This window comes from Perissodus microlepis, chromosome 16 (assembly GCF_051167445.1).
Source record: "Perissodus microlepis isolate ML-2025 ecotype Zambia chromosome 16, ASM5116744v1, whole genome shotgun sequence".
In the NCBI taxonomy this organism is placed as follows: Eukaryota; Metazoa; Chordata; class Actinopteri; order Cichliformes; family Cichlidae; genus Perissodus; species Perissodus microlepis.
The window spans coordinates 17701201-17715000 of NC_140476.1; the positions used below are offsets into that span (position 1 = coordinate 17701201).

The window sequence follows — 13800 nt, forward strand, 5'->3', positions numbered from 1 at the left end:
TGACTCTGAGCAAAAATCTAAAGTGTAAATAAAGCAGATTTTGGATTTACAAGAAAAACAAACCCCCTCAAATGAATTTCAACAACAAATGTAAACTAAAGCCTGAAGCTCCAAAAGGAACAAGACCTTTTCATTTCCAAGCAAGCAGACGAGCAGGACCAGATGTTAGAGCGTACCCTGAGAGTGCGCAAACTCGTTAAACACTTTTATGGCTGAACTTGAAATAAACGTGTGTGAGAGAGCAAAGCTTTATGTGCTACCTGAGAGCAAGACACCAAAGGGTACAGAGCTGCTAAGGACAAGCCAGTGCATGTCTGAGTATGACAGTTATTTGATACAGCTGATTATTAAATAAAACTGAATCATAAAAAGCAGCTAATGCACGTAAAATTCATCAAGGAAAAGAAAAATAAAGTTCATTTGATTTTCTTTTTTTTTTCATTTGAGCTTCTGCAGGGTTTGAGTAAAGAAAGGATTACCCCTTAACATTTCCCCACCCCCCTTACAAACCCACTCCTACCTCCAGAAGTCACCACCTCATCCGTCTCAGTCCAGTGTCATTTCACAGTGACAGCCAACCTCTGGAATTTCAGTGTAGAAGAAAGAGAAGCAAATCATGGGGCACAGAGTGTAGCAACAGCATTGAAAAGAGTATGACAGAGATATTTTTTCCCTAGAGGAGATTTTGACTTTGCACTCTGGAAATACATGTGTCTTGTGAAAAACTGAGACTTGTTTCTGTCTAGGCAATTTAATGAGCGTAATCCCCTGGGAGGAATAGTCAGAACGCAGAGCAACCAAAGTCAGCCCCGTGGGAAACAAGGCTGCTCACTGTGACAGACATGCAGCCACTTACTTTGGTCGGTGCTCTTTTTCTCCTGCTCCACATCTCTGCTGGTAGCACAGACGCCTATAGGTAAGTCAATCAAGTCGAGCAACAGGCCGTGTGATGTTGTATGATGTGCTTCTACTCTGAAAAATCTGCAGCAGGTGAAAACTTTGCTAAGTCAAGACTCAAAAATAAGTTAAAGTATGATGTCAGACAGATGTTTACGTACCAAAGAATTCCAATCACATTTCAGGAAGGCTGAATGCCAAAAATAACACAGCAATGTTAATTATAGTATCAGATAATATACAATTCAACCTGCTTCCTCTTAAAAAAGGTGGAATCTCTAACACCTGGAATATTAGTTTCTCCATACACTGTTATTTTAAGTGGGGCTTAAGGAATAACACAAAGCCCTCTATTTTGCAGTGTAGAATATGCATAAACTTTTAACAGGGGAAACTGTTATTTTGAAAATATGTACACACAACATTGCCCCTGCTAACAGAAGACTAAGAGAGTGCAACTTCTAAATATGGCACAGCAACTGTTAATAACTGAAGAGCACCTGTCTCTCTTAGGAGACCGTCTCCCGTGGGCTATTCTGGTTGATTTCTATAAAGACACAGATTCCTCTTGTCCTGCCTGGGATTTAAGTGTTTGGCTGTCAGCCTAAAAGCAAAGCTAACGATGCTGAAAGGTGCAGTCAGATTTGAACGCAAGATTCTGCTATTTTTGGAATCACTTGCTCAACTAAGTTATGGTAAAAATGTTAATCGAATTTACAAGTTAAAATGTACACATGCAATGTAATCTATATGTACCGCAGGTTATTTTGAGAGCACCGCTGACTCTTTAACCACAAGTCAGAATAACCTTCCAGTTGATATGCATCAGTCTCCAGAAACAAGACAAAGATCAAAGCCGATTTTTAAAAGGAGGAAATATAGTGTGAGGGTGCCAGTGTCTGATTAGTATGTTTTTCTCCATCTGTAGCCTACATCCTGTCAGCTGGCTGTTGCACCATGGGGAGCCCAGCTTCTAGTGCTAAGCAAGCCTTGTGAGGAGACACTTTATTTAGGTTGCTTGTTGTTTGGACCATGATTAAAAGTGGATGCCAGAATGCCTGCAATTGAGACATCTTAGTTAGTGTGTGTGGGCCTAATTAAACATGATTCTATAATAACCTAAATTTATAATCAGTGGGGGGTTTTATTTTTCATTTTATTTATTTTCTTTCTGACATGAGATTTTGTTTAAAGGCTTAATTTGCTTTGGATGTTCTGTGCACTCACCAGGGTGGGTTGTAAATAATACATATACATATATATATATATTTATATATCTTACCTTTGACTCCTCTTTTTCCTCTGCAAAGGCACTACAGGCAAGTCCTTACTGGAAACCAACCAGGTGTGTGTCGCTATGGTAGGAGACTGGAGTGTTGCTATGGCTGGAAGAAAAACAGTAAAGGGCAGTGTGAGGGTAAGAACAGTATGCATTCAAAGGCCAGTTTATAATCAGTAAGATAAAAATCATTAAGGCACTTAAAAAGCAAGCAGGCTGAGACGTTTAAACTAACACGAAAAGCTTTCTCAATAAACAAAAATTTAGAGAGAACGAGCTTTACTGCCAAAAAACTGTATTCTGTCTATTGTTAGTCTTTTCATGAAGGATATTTTTCTAACCCCCAAAAATGTGGAGGAAATTACATTCTAGATTTAAAAACCTTGCCTGTATAATAGAAATTTGTGGTTTTGACTGCAATCCATCATTTTCCACCACTGATATTTCTGGTGGTATTTTCTTCATCTTAAATGTTTTACCAGCCCAGTGTGAGCACGGGTGCAAGCACGGAGAGTGCGTTGGCCCCAACAAATGCAAGTGTTTTCCAGGATACTCCGGAAAGACATGTAATCAAGGTGGGTATTTGAGGTCATTAAATAATGTCTGGAAAGCAAACCGGGTCCACAGACTAATTTATGGAAGGATTCACTTTTCCAGAAAGAAAATGTTTATCTGCTCGATTGATTGATTTACAAAAAGTAAAGATCTTTCTTATTCTTAGACCTGAATGAGTGCGGCCTGAAACCTCGTCCATGTGAGCATCGCTGCATGAACACCTATGGGAGTTACAAATGCTACTGTCTCAACGGATACACCTTAATGGCCGACGGATCCTGTGCCAGTGAGTCCCAATGTGGATATATACACTGAGTGGAAATGCAGAGAACAGCTGCATATCAGGATGCATATCTGATAATTTGTGTTATTTGTGTTTGGACATGTAGATTCCAGGACCTGTGCACTTGCTCACTGTCAGTATGGCTGTGAGGAAGTACAAGGAGAGATTCAATGCCTCTGCCCATCTGCAGGGCTGCAACTGGGGCAGGATGGAAGAACTTGTGTAGGTGAGCGGTAACAGATCATACGTGCAGAAAAATTAATGTTTTAAGAAGTTAGTCTTATGCAAACAATGTGTTATATGAGGCAACAGCCTTTATATGAAATAAGAAACACAGAGACACTTTCTATGTCACACAGATTGAAGGTAACTGCATACTGGACACATTGTGTGAGGATTATATTACATGGTTTTGGCATGTTTTGCTTGTAAATCAACTGAATGCAATTTAGTTATATATCTTCCAACAAAACTGCTTGAGCTGTGGTTGCACCAGTCTGTCATGATCACACAGGGGAGGTCATATACAAGTTCAGTGGCATTAAATTTCACGACTGCCACGAATGCAACACATTCAGAAACAGATTTACAACAAAAACATACTTTTCTTCCAAAAAGCAGCCAAATTCTATTTTTACCACATGTACTGTACAAAAAATGAATTCTGATGAGACACATTTATCCTGGTTGTATTCAATGTGACATTCCATATACTTTATAGACCCCAACTGGCTTTAGGGCCACACTTTCAGTTGCTAACCACAAATATAGTAGAAACATTTTAAGCCATAGCAGTAAAAGACAATCATTTGTCAAATGTAAGCAAAAGCAGAATAGAATTGCAAATAATTTGCAGAATGTTTTGACTGTACGTCTATGCCCTATATTTGATTAAACATAGGGTATGAAAAATCAAATGTAAAACATTTTGCTTTTAGTTAAATTTTGCACACTCGCCTGAATTTTGGGGAATGAGGTTTTGCATTAATTACTATTACAATTTAAAATAAAAACCTTCTTGTGCATATGTCCTGTTATGTTGAGCTGTTAATAATTATATGCTTATAAGCAGCTAAGCAGACTGCTGCTTAGCTGCTTGCTGAGCTCCTAATCAAACACAATTCAGCAATGCTACAAGGCTTTGAGAGTTCCTATTTCTGATTATCAAAATGATAAAACCCCAAAAACAGTAACTAAATCTACAGAAATAACTGGTAACACAACCCTGGCAAAGCAAATAGCGAAGAGGAAGTATTGTTGACCAGAAGGTACTGGATATGACTGCATGTGAAAAGGTTTTCGAAGAACTCTGTGCAGCTTTGAAAAACTAAGTATGCCCCACTATTAAGTGGCTTTTTTCATATGATTTTAGCAGTCGTTCACATCATTGTGGAGAAATGTGCTACTCTTCTTTGCAATGTTGCTTCTGTTTTTGCACTGATCTCTTAAGATCACTCAAAATTTCATGTAGATTGACTTTAAATGGGCCATTGCAACACGTTGATTCTTTTCTGTTTCAGCCGTTTTGTTGTAGATTTGCTGCTGTGCTAAGGATCACTGTCCCGTTGCATGACCCAGTTTTAGCTAACCTTTAGCTGTCGGCAGATGCCCTCACCTTTGACTCTAGAATACTTTGGTATACAGTGGAGTTCATGGTCAACTCAGTGACTGCCTTTTGCCCAGGACAAATGATTGCAAAAAATCCCAAATCATCACCCCTCCACCATTGTGCTTAGCAGTTGGTATGGAGTCTTTGAGCTTGTATGCTATGGTTAGGTTTCACCAAAAATAGCACTATGCATTATAACCAAATATGTTCACTTTTGTCTGATCTGTCCAAATAAGATTATTCCAGATGTCTTGTGGTTTGTTTTAAACCTAAACTGTGCTGTCATGTTCTTTTTAGAAAGAAGGTGTTTTTTCTTGGCAGCCATCCCAAACAAGCCATATCTATTCAGTCTTTTTCTAATTTTAATGTTATTTACTTTAACATTTAACATGCTCAGTGAGACCTGTAGCTCTTGGGTTTTTTGCAGTTTCTCCTACCATTGCACCATCTGATCTTGGGGTAAATTTGCTTGAACATCCACTCTTAAGAAAACAGGGACATTCTGTTAACACACACCTGAATGGTCCAGACCAGCAAACTGCTAAACCATCTGCTTTTATATCAGTGGTCACATTTAGTGATAAACAATTAATTAAGTGCATTTGATTTGCAGCACTTGGCTGCTAGTTACCCTCTTGATTTTTATGGAATCGGTAAGGGTGTACTTAGTTTTTTCACAAGACTACAGAACTCTTGATAATTATAAAAAACATGGGCTCTTTATTTTTTCTCCTGCTTTGTTTCCCTTTAGATATTGATGAGTGTGTAACTGGGAAGAACCTCTGCCCATACAACAGACAATGTGTGAACACCTTTGGCAGCTACTACTGCAAGTGCCAGGAAGGCTACGATCTAAAATATGTCAACGGCAAATATGACTGTGTAGGTAAGGTATACATGATTATTAAGGGGAGTCATCTCCTCACTTCGATTCCTAAAGGTACAAATAGGCTTCTTCCAATTCCAGACCTTGATGAGTGTGCAGCCGGCACCCACAAGTGCAGCCACCACTCTGTCTGTGTGAACACTCAAGGATCCTACAGGTGCAGGTGCAAGTCTGGCTTCAGAGGCAATGGCTTTGAATGCTCTGGTGAGATCCGAGATTCGCTGCAGAGAATTACGAATAAAATAATTTTAGCAAAGCCTTTCATTTCTACTGAGATTTGTCAAATTAAGGCATTCACGCTTGATTTAAAAAACAGACGAGGGTCATCAGTCAGGTAGGTCAGGAGAAGTTTTACAGCCACATATTTCATTTGGACTCTTTAAACATCTGCAAACAGCAGTCCTGCCAAGGCTAGTTTCCTGCCTTCAGACTCCCCTCCTCTTCACAGATGTTAACACCAGAGAGGCACAGATTGAAAACACACCTGTGTAAATACGACACTGCATTGTAGCCAGCCAACTGAAAAACGAGAAATAAAGATAGTGCTGTACTCTTTGAACCAGACCCAGATAATAACAGGTGAAATCTCATGCAGCCAAATAACAAAAAAAGAGGTCAGGGCTTTCTGCATAAATGAAAATGCCTTTATTTTCTGTAGTTAAGCCGTTTTATCAGAGTTCGTGGGATGGAGAAAAAGGCAGTGCAGATGATTCCCTGAATGGTGAGATTGTATAGAATCCAAGACTCTGTTTCTGCTATTCACTCCCTGCCCTGCAACCCCATTCACTCATCCCTTCCTCTTGTCTATATATAAGAGCACCTCCCCCACCTCTCTCCCCTGCTCATGACTGAAAATGTATGTCCATAGCACCCGCAGTCTGAGACCTCAAATCCTCAGCATGGCCTTATACAGCAAATTGCTTGAGCATTTAAGAAACTAATTTAAGCCGTGCCCGCTTATGTCTTATCTGCATGCAGTAGGAGAATCTGTTGTCTTAGCATGTTAATTTGTTATAGCTCTGCTCCTGTGGAAAGCATTTTATCAATGGCCTGGTAAGTCACCGCAGGGAAATAATAAATAAGAACTGCATCTGCAAAATACATGCAAAACAAGAAAGACATCTGAAGTCAAATACTATGTTTGTCAGTCATGATTGCAGAGCCACATGTCTATTCTGATTCCTCTTCCTGCCTGCAGCCATCCCAGACTCCCAGGTGAAGCCTAGGATTCTGGGAGGTAAACTGACTGACGAGGACATCAAAAATGTAATCCTCGAACCAGTCGCAACGCCACCTCCCAACATCCCCCTGCAACCTTTTGACTATGACGGGGAGGTCTATGTTGGCACTACGACTAAAGGAACGCAAGAGGAGGGATTTCCTGAGGAAGAAGAGGAAGAGGTGGAAGAGGAAGACAACCAGCTCAATCCAAGAGGAGACGTTTTCAGTAAGGGGCATATTGTTTGGCAGCGCTATGGTAAATGAGTTCCACTATTCTGGGTGGTCTGCAAAGTAAGTAGTAACCATAAACAGACTAAACAAACTCAGTGTGATTCAAAATAGACTGTCCCCTCATGTTTACATGACATCTGAATGTAATTATGGATTTTCAGCTGAAATAACTGTCTGAAAGGGCAGCTCTGGATTAAGGCCTTGACCAAAGAAGAAAAGGGGGTGTTGCTTCAGATCTGCTGTTAACCTCAAGCCCAGAGTTATCCCAGTCTCACTGACTTATCTATAAAGGATCAAAGGCACTATGATGATTATACTGGTATAAATAAAATAAATTGTCAACCTAATTTTTTTTCTCAAAATCCTTGAATTCTTACTTACTCTGCTATATTAAACTATTGGTCACAACAGACTGAATGTAAATTCCCAATAATAACCCAGCACTGTAAAATCAAGACTTACCAGCTTACATTTAAAACCTTCAAAACCCCGTGAATGAGGTTGTCTTTCACTGATAATCTTGAATTTTATGGAAAGATCAGAGGCTGTGTAAGAACTCAGAAAGCAAGAGGAGACAGGCCCCAAGACATCCATCACCTCCAGGGAGGAATGTTAGTCTGCTGGCATGTGAGAGCCCAAGGATACAACTCATCCTGGGCCTGCTTCCCCATCCCTCAGGTGGAGGGGGAGGCGGGATGGGAATTTACAAAGCCCCTTTATTATGTTTTCCCCAAAACAGCTGTTGTGCAAACAGACTTGCCTCCTTGTAGGAAGGTCTGTCATCAGCACTCTAGACTTCTCTAAAACAGGCCTACTCTGACTGAGCAGCTTCAATAATCCCAGCTGTCACTCATCAGACTGTCTGTGGCTGCATTTCATGGGGGTGATTTGCTGCTAGAGCTTTAAATTGCTTGGAGGGGATATATGCTAAAGTTGTAGCTCCATTTTATGGTATGAGTGACAGCAGGGCAGGTCTTTACCTGTTGGTTAAAAACCCCTTTCTACCTGTCATCTTGAAAAATCTCTTTGTTGTATTATTTATGCATTAAGTTCTTTCCATTGCATATTTTTTAAGAGTAGTATCAGAGTTGTGTCAGTTTTTGCACTCATTGTCTTAGTCTAGTTAGAGTCTAATACAAAATCCATCAGGAAATCACGCGATCAGCTAAAGTTGAAAGGTATAATCTAAATGAAGTTAGGATTTAGAGCAAAACTTTTGAACCAATGAATAACAGTTTAACTTAGGCATGCCTAATAGCTGAAAGCTTAAATGTGTATATTAAGATGAATTCACTCCATTTTTTTTTTAAATTTAATCTCTAAACACAGTATCAGAGGACTTTGAGTCAGTGTTCGGACCAGCCACAGAAGTCAAAGAGATCCACATAGCGCCAGCTCAAGAAGGTAATCAAAAAGTGTGTTCATGTTTCATTGTTCCCAGAAAGTTGATTCTGTTCATCACATTGCGTTTTCATTGAGAGAAAAGTTTTGTCACTAATTCAAGTGACTTCTTTAGTCTCAAGACCAAAGTCGTCCAGATGAACAGAATTAATTTTCTGGGATTTCCTTACCTGGATGATTGAGCATATATTAAGACATGTGTTATTGTTGTATAATCTCTACTCAGCTAATTTAAAAATGTGTTCCTAACATTTACTTTCTAGAGTATTTCATGGATTGCAACTTTGACAAAGGGGCGTGTGAATGGATCCAAGACAAGTCTGATGACATGGACTGGAGTGTAGCATACCATGACAATGGTAACGACGTGATGAATGTTACTTTTTCAAAGGAGAGGTATTCATTTTTGTGCATTCAGATACTGTAACTTACATCAGCTACAAACATTCTCAGGTGGTGAGTACTACATGGCTTTGAGTGGGCTTGTAGGGGAGCAAGAGGATGTGGCCAGGTTGAAACTGCTTCTTGGTGACCGGTCCCAGTATGGCAGCCTCTGCCTTACCTTTGACTACCGTGTGGTTGGCCCTGATGTGGGCACGCTCAGGGTACTGCTGGACAACAATGTTTACCCAGTATGGGAGCAGAGTCAGAGCAGAGAGCAGGGCTGGCAGACTGAGTTTCTCACAGTGGCCTGGAAGGAGAAGGCCCCAGAATCCGTAAGTCATTTACACACATTATAGAACATTATATTTAAAATCTTCTTCAATACTTGTGGCTAGCTATGATGGGATCTTGGCCTAAAAAGTAAATTCCTTTGATGTTCTGAAAAGGCAGACATCACATTACTAATTTACTACTCAGATCAACAACCTTAATGTACAACTGTATGTCGGTTTGTGTTTCAGGTTATCTTTGAAGTTCAGCGCGGGAAAGGTCTTGGAGGTGAGATTGGGCTGGACACTGTTGTGCTGACATCAGGAACGTGTCAAGAGGATCCAGTCTTTTAAGAACATATGCCTTGACATTTATCCATGTTATGGTGTGTTTCTTGTGGATTTTTTCCCATTATTCCCTCAGTGCAGACACACAGTCTACAGGGAACAATACATAAACTAAGTGCAGAGAAATTCATGTCATCACAAAGCTGCTACATAGAAGCACCCTGCTATAGTTTTTTTGTGATTTTCAAAATCATCTTTTATGGTACAGATAACTCAGATCTCAGGAAAAGGTGAAAATGCTAACTTTGTTAGTCTGGTCCAACAGTATTGTGCTTAAACCGTTGTTATGTTTGCAACAGTGCATTTCTGAAGTTAATAGTTAAAAAGTTAATAGTCCACAATATGTAATGTGAATTGTTAGGTTAATTATATCTGCAATTTTAATTGATCAACGTTTTTGAAGGCTGTTTAGTTTAAACAATTAAAAAAAACTATCAGTGCATACAATTGTGTAAGATTTGCTGTATTATTATACCATGTTATTACATTAAATGTTTTTTTTCTAACTTCCTATCATTTATTTTTTTCCATGTACAGATTCCATAATGATGATTATTTTACAGTACCAAATGTTCAAAAGGTTTTGAGCTGCAACTAATTTCTTTACAGTTTGCTTCAGACTTTGGCTACTTTTTTTAAACAAATTTTTAGTCCAGACCTTGTACCTAACCATTTTTAATCAGTTACAAAAACACAAATCTATGAAACTGACAACGCTAACACGGATTAACGAGAATACAATATAATTTTTGCACCAACAAAGTTATTCCCAAAGAACTATTATCAAAAATCCGGCATAACCCAGCAGGGGGTGCAGTGTCCTTAAAAAAATGCACATTTTCCTAGTAAAATATAAAGAAACGAGAGCCCCAAACTCCTATTATCTACTGCAGGTTTCCACAAACTGGATAAAAGTATTGTGTGGTAACAGATGACAGCTACATGTGGCCCTCTGTTGGTGTAGCTTAACTACTGCAAAGATGTTGCGGTTAACTAGCGTAAAATAAAGCGATGTTACGGCTTACTAATCTCACTCAAATAAAGCAAAACCACGAATGACTTTAAAGTCTGTGATATTTTGAACATTAAGAGTCATGTGTACGCTGTGAAAAAATATTAATGTACATGTTGTATAAGTAGTGGTGGCCTGAGAGCGTTTCTCGGCGCTCGTTGGTTGTTTCGTCCTGACCAGATCACATGACCCGACGTTACCCGCTTGTTAGCAGCTAGCTACGTTAGCGCCAGAGTTTACCAGGAAACGGAGATCCCTGACGTTACCTCCAGACACGCCAAGGGAAGGAGCTGCCAAACAGATGTATTAAGATCATTTAAATTATCTGGTGGCTTATTACTTTTATTCAACAGCTGCCTGGATCTAACTGTGAGGTACGTGACTTACACTCTTATCTGCATGAAAACCAGGCTAGCTGATCTGGTACCCTACATTAACCTAACTCCAGCTGTTATCTTGTTTTCCTTCTTCACGATAGCCAGCTCAGCTAACTAGCTAACTGGCCGGTAGTACCAACTTGGTGACTCTGTTATGTTACAGCACGTTAAAATATGTTTCGTATTGTGTACCATGTAGCTACAAGCTAAACTTTAATACCTTGTTTGCATCTTAATGTAACGTTATCGCATGTTTGGTGGCAGATAATACGTTATTGCAGTGTACCTGCTGTCCCGGGCCAACAGAAAAACTGAGCTCTTATCTCTGTATTACAGCTAGCTGAACGCTACCTGAATGGCCTGACTCTTCAACATTAAAGAAATGAGCATGTGACCAGGGACTGGGGTTTAACAGCACATGATCCAGACCAGTGGATGAGCTCAAAATCAACCTAGGGTGAGAACAATATGGTTTCAATGCCACACTTCTTCTTGCTGCAACTTTTTTTTTTTGGTAATGGTGTACAAATACTAATAGTATCCATCACACACTCTTTCTACTAGGTAAACTGTTTCAAAAGTGGTGGATTTGGGAGTAAATAGCCATGACAACAAAGACATCCTTGTTGAAAGTCATTCTGCTCGGTGACGGTGGTGTAGGAAAGAGTTCCATCATGAATCGCTACGTGACCAACAAGTTTGATGCACACCTTTTCCACACCATCGGGGTTGAGTTCCTCAACAAGGACCTGGAGGTAGATGGCCACCAGGTTACCCTCCAGATCTGGGACACAGCTGGCCAGGAGCGCTTCCGCAGCCTGAGGACTCCTTTCTATCGTGGCTCTGATTGCTGCCTGCTCACCTTCAGTGTTGATGATAACCAGAGTTTTCTGAACTTGGGCAACTGGAAGAAGGAGTTCATCTACTATGCGGATGTCAAGGAGCCGGAGAAGTTCCCGTTCGTAGTACTGGGCAACAAAGTGGATGTGACGGAGAGGCAGGTGTCTACCGAGGAGGCGCAGCAGTGGTGCAAGGAGAATGGTGACTACCCCTATTATGAGACCAGTGCCAAGGATGCCATCAATGTAGCAGTGGCCTTTGAGGAGGCAGTGCGTAGAGTGTTGGCAGTGGATGAAAGAACGGACCACCTCATCCCTACAGACACAGTCAAGCTTCACAGAAAGCCTCGCTCCACTGCCACTTGCTGTTCGTAACACCCAGGAGTTATCACCAACATGAATTCACTATTAGGCCCATTAAATGAGGATGTAGGTGTACAGTTCTGTAGTAACATCTTATTTAAACAAATTACGCTACTGTTATACTGTTGATGGTTTGATAATGCAAAGTGTTGGATTTGTTTGGGGGAGAAAAACAATGAAAAAAACACTAAATTAATGCTAGTGTCATTACAAATACAATTAAAAGCACTTGACTCAACACTGCCAAAGGCCATTAAGTCAGGCTTACGGGAAAAAAACCCATTTTGTGTTGACCCAAGACAACTTATAGTTATAAATTAGAGTATTTTTCAAAAGGTTAAATGATTCCATTATTTTTTTTTTTTTAAATATTTGTTTAGATATGTGCAACCTGGAGAGTGCAATTACTGTAGGGTCTCTACACTCCACTCCCTAATGTTGTAATGCAGAATGATGACATGATAGTAATGAAACAACTGCAGAATTGAAATAACATATCTACCAATAAACTTATTTCTGAAAATTATGAAGTAGCTAAGGAACTTCTTTGTATGACTAACAAATGGAAGCTTGTTATTAATGCACATTTAGGTCTTGTTTGTGCACATTCTGCATTGTGGATAGATTAAGGCTGTGTGTTGAAAGCAATGAGGGATGAATTAATTCCCTGAAATATTAAAACAGATTTAACATGCATGGCATTTGGAATATTTATGTTTCTGGAAACTTTTGTATTTTGTAAGCTCTTTTTATCATTGGAAAAAAACATGAATCTAACTATAAGCAGAATAAATAATGGAGTAGTGACATTTTTTTTCATTGATGGGATTATTTAGCTAATGAATGCACTTATTTTTAAAATATATTTTCAAGTTGAAAGTCTCCCCATAGTTATTTGAAACTGTGAACCATATGTTTAAGTGTCATTTTTTTTTCTTTCAAAGTTGTACTACTGGCATGCCAAGTGATGAATAAACCCCCTGAAAATTGCCTGTTATGCATGTTTTGTAGACTGGAATCTAGCTGATAAATCAGTTTAATATTTCCTGTGAACGTATCTGACTATGCTCTGCAGTAAGGCAACACCAACTTATAGATATTTTCTTTCTGGATATTTTTGCAGTGCACATGAAATTTGAAGCCATAATGTCACACAAAGCAGCCACATCCACTCTAAAAAAACAAAACAAACATGCACAAAGCAAAACACTGTTTATACAAATCCACTTTTGTTCTGAACACATCCAAGATTTTTAAAGAAGAACAGAAACAACTGTATTAACTATATACAACATAAAGACACTATTGAAATTTTTGTGTGAAGTGATTAACTCAGGAGATGCTTCTTCCCAAGGAACTGGACTTTCCTCTCAAAAGCAGTTGAGCGGATGGGCGCGTTGATTTCATAGAATGGATTCATTGCAAACTGAAAGACAGAGCAGGATAAGATTAAATGCTAAAAGCAAAATATACCAAATGTCACATCATGCTAAGATACTCTTATGACCTGGATAACGACTTACCTTGATATATAAATCATAGACGTCGTTAAAAAAGTTTTTGATTCCATCTTCTAGTCGCATGTCGTGCAGCATGATGAATCTTATATGTGTTGCAAATAGTTAAAGAAAATAAAGACATGCCCATACACTGAATCTGTCCGGAAACAATGATAACAAGCTCATTAAGTCCCAAAATAATCACACTGGTGGCCCTGATTTCCAGATTTATATTACATGTTAGATCATAGCTTTAAATCTCAATGATTTAAATGAATTAACATGTTTTTTAAGATGTAGATTAATAGAAGATTCAAAACTTGTGCTTGATTTTGGTTATTCAACTT

At 39.2% G+C, this 13800-nt stretch overlaps 3 protein-coding genes across 6 annotated transcripts in view; 2 read left to right on the forward strand and 1 right to left on the reverse strand.

Annotated features, from left to right (window-relative positions):
• Window positions 1–542: 542 nt before the first annotated feature.
• egfl6 (EGF-like-domain, multiple 6) lies at window positions 543–9869 on the forward strand. Of its 3 annotated transcripts, XM_084907656.1 has the most exons (14): window positions 543–651; window positions 747–916; window positions 2208–2314; window positions 2659–2751; window positions 2898–3017; window positions 3121–3240; window positions 5375–5509; window positions 5591–5713; window positions 6168–6230; window positions 6708–6956; window positions 8291–8365; window positions 8626–8721; window positions 8816–9078; window positions 9268–9869. In XM_084907656.1, exons 2-14 carry the CDS (start codon window positions 843–845, stop codon window positions 9367–9369), a joined length of 1620 nt encoding a protein of 539 aa, XP_084763782.1. In that variant the 5' UTR covers window positions 543–651; window positions 747–842; the 3' UTR covers window positions 9370–9869. The 3 variants fall into 3 exon arrangements, with proteins under 3 accessions (XP_084763782.1, XP_084763783.1, XP_084763784.1); XM_084907657.1 differs by lacking the exon at window positions 6168–6230 and having other exon boundaries at window positions 543–916; XM_084907658.1 differs by lacking the exons at window positions 5591–5713; window positions 6168–6230 and having other exon boundaries at window positions 543–916.
• A 676-nt stretch (window positions 9870–10545) lies between these two features.
• On the forward strand, window positions 10546–12944 carry rab9a (RAB9A, member RAS oncogene family). Its single transcript, XM_084909056.1, has 3 exons — window positions 10546–10749; window positions 11089–11209; window positions 11317–12944. Exon 3 carries the CDS (start codon window positions 11358–11360, stop codon window positions 11964–11966), a length of 609 nt encoding a protein of 202 aa, XP_084765182.1. The 5' UTR covers window positions 10546–10749; window positions 11089–11209; window positions 11317–11357; the 3' UTR covers window positions 11967–12944.
• A 205-nt stretch (window positions 12945–13149) lies between these two features.
• The window catches only part of trappc2 (trafficking protein particle complex subunit 2), a 1816-nt gene continuing 1165 nt past the window's right edge, over window positions 13150–13800 (reverse strand). For both annotated transcript variants that reach the window (XM_084909058.1, XM_084909057.1), the window contains exons 4-5: window positions 13478–13559; window positions 13150–13380 (exon numbers count right to left, since the gene is read on the reverse strand). In XM_084909058.1, coding sequence (XP_084765184.1) covers window positions 13282–13380; window positions 13478–13559 — 181 coding nt within the window. In that variant the 3' untranslated portion in view covers window positions 13150–13281. The remainder of the gene's footprint in view (window positions 13381–13477; window positions 13560–13800) is intronic.

Coding starts and splice junctions, on each gene's coding strand:
- egfl6 (XM_084907656.1), top strand. CDS start 843: ATGCAGCCACTTACTTTGGTCGGTGCTCTTTTTCTCCTGCTCCACATC. Junction 5,714..6,167: donor CAATGGCTTTGAATGCTCTG/GTGAGATCCGAG, acceptor TATTTTCTGTAG/TTAAGCCGTTTTATCAGAGT. Junction 8,366..8,625: donor CATAGCGCCAGCTCAAGAAG/GTAATCAAAAAG, acceptor TTTACTTTCTAG/AGTATTTCATGGATTGCAAC.
- rab9a (XM_084909056.1), top strand. CDS start 11,358: ATGACAACAAAGACATCCTTGTTGAAAGTCATTCTGCTCGGTGACGGT.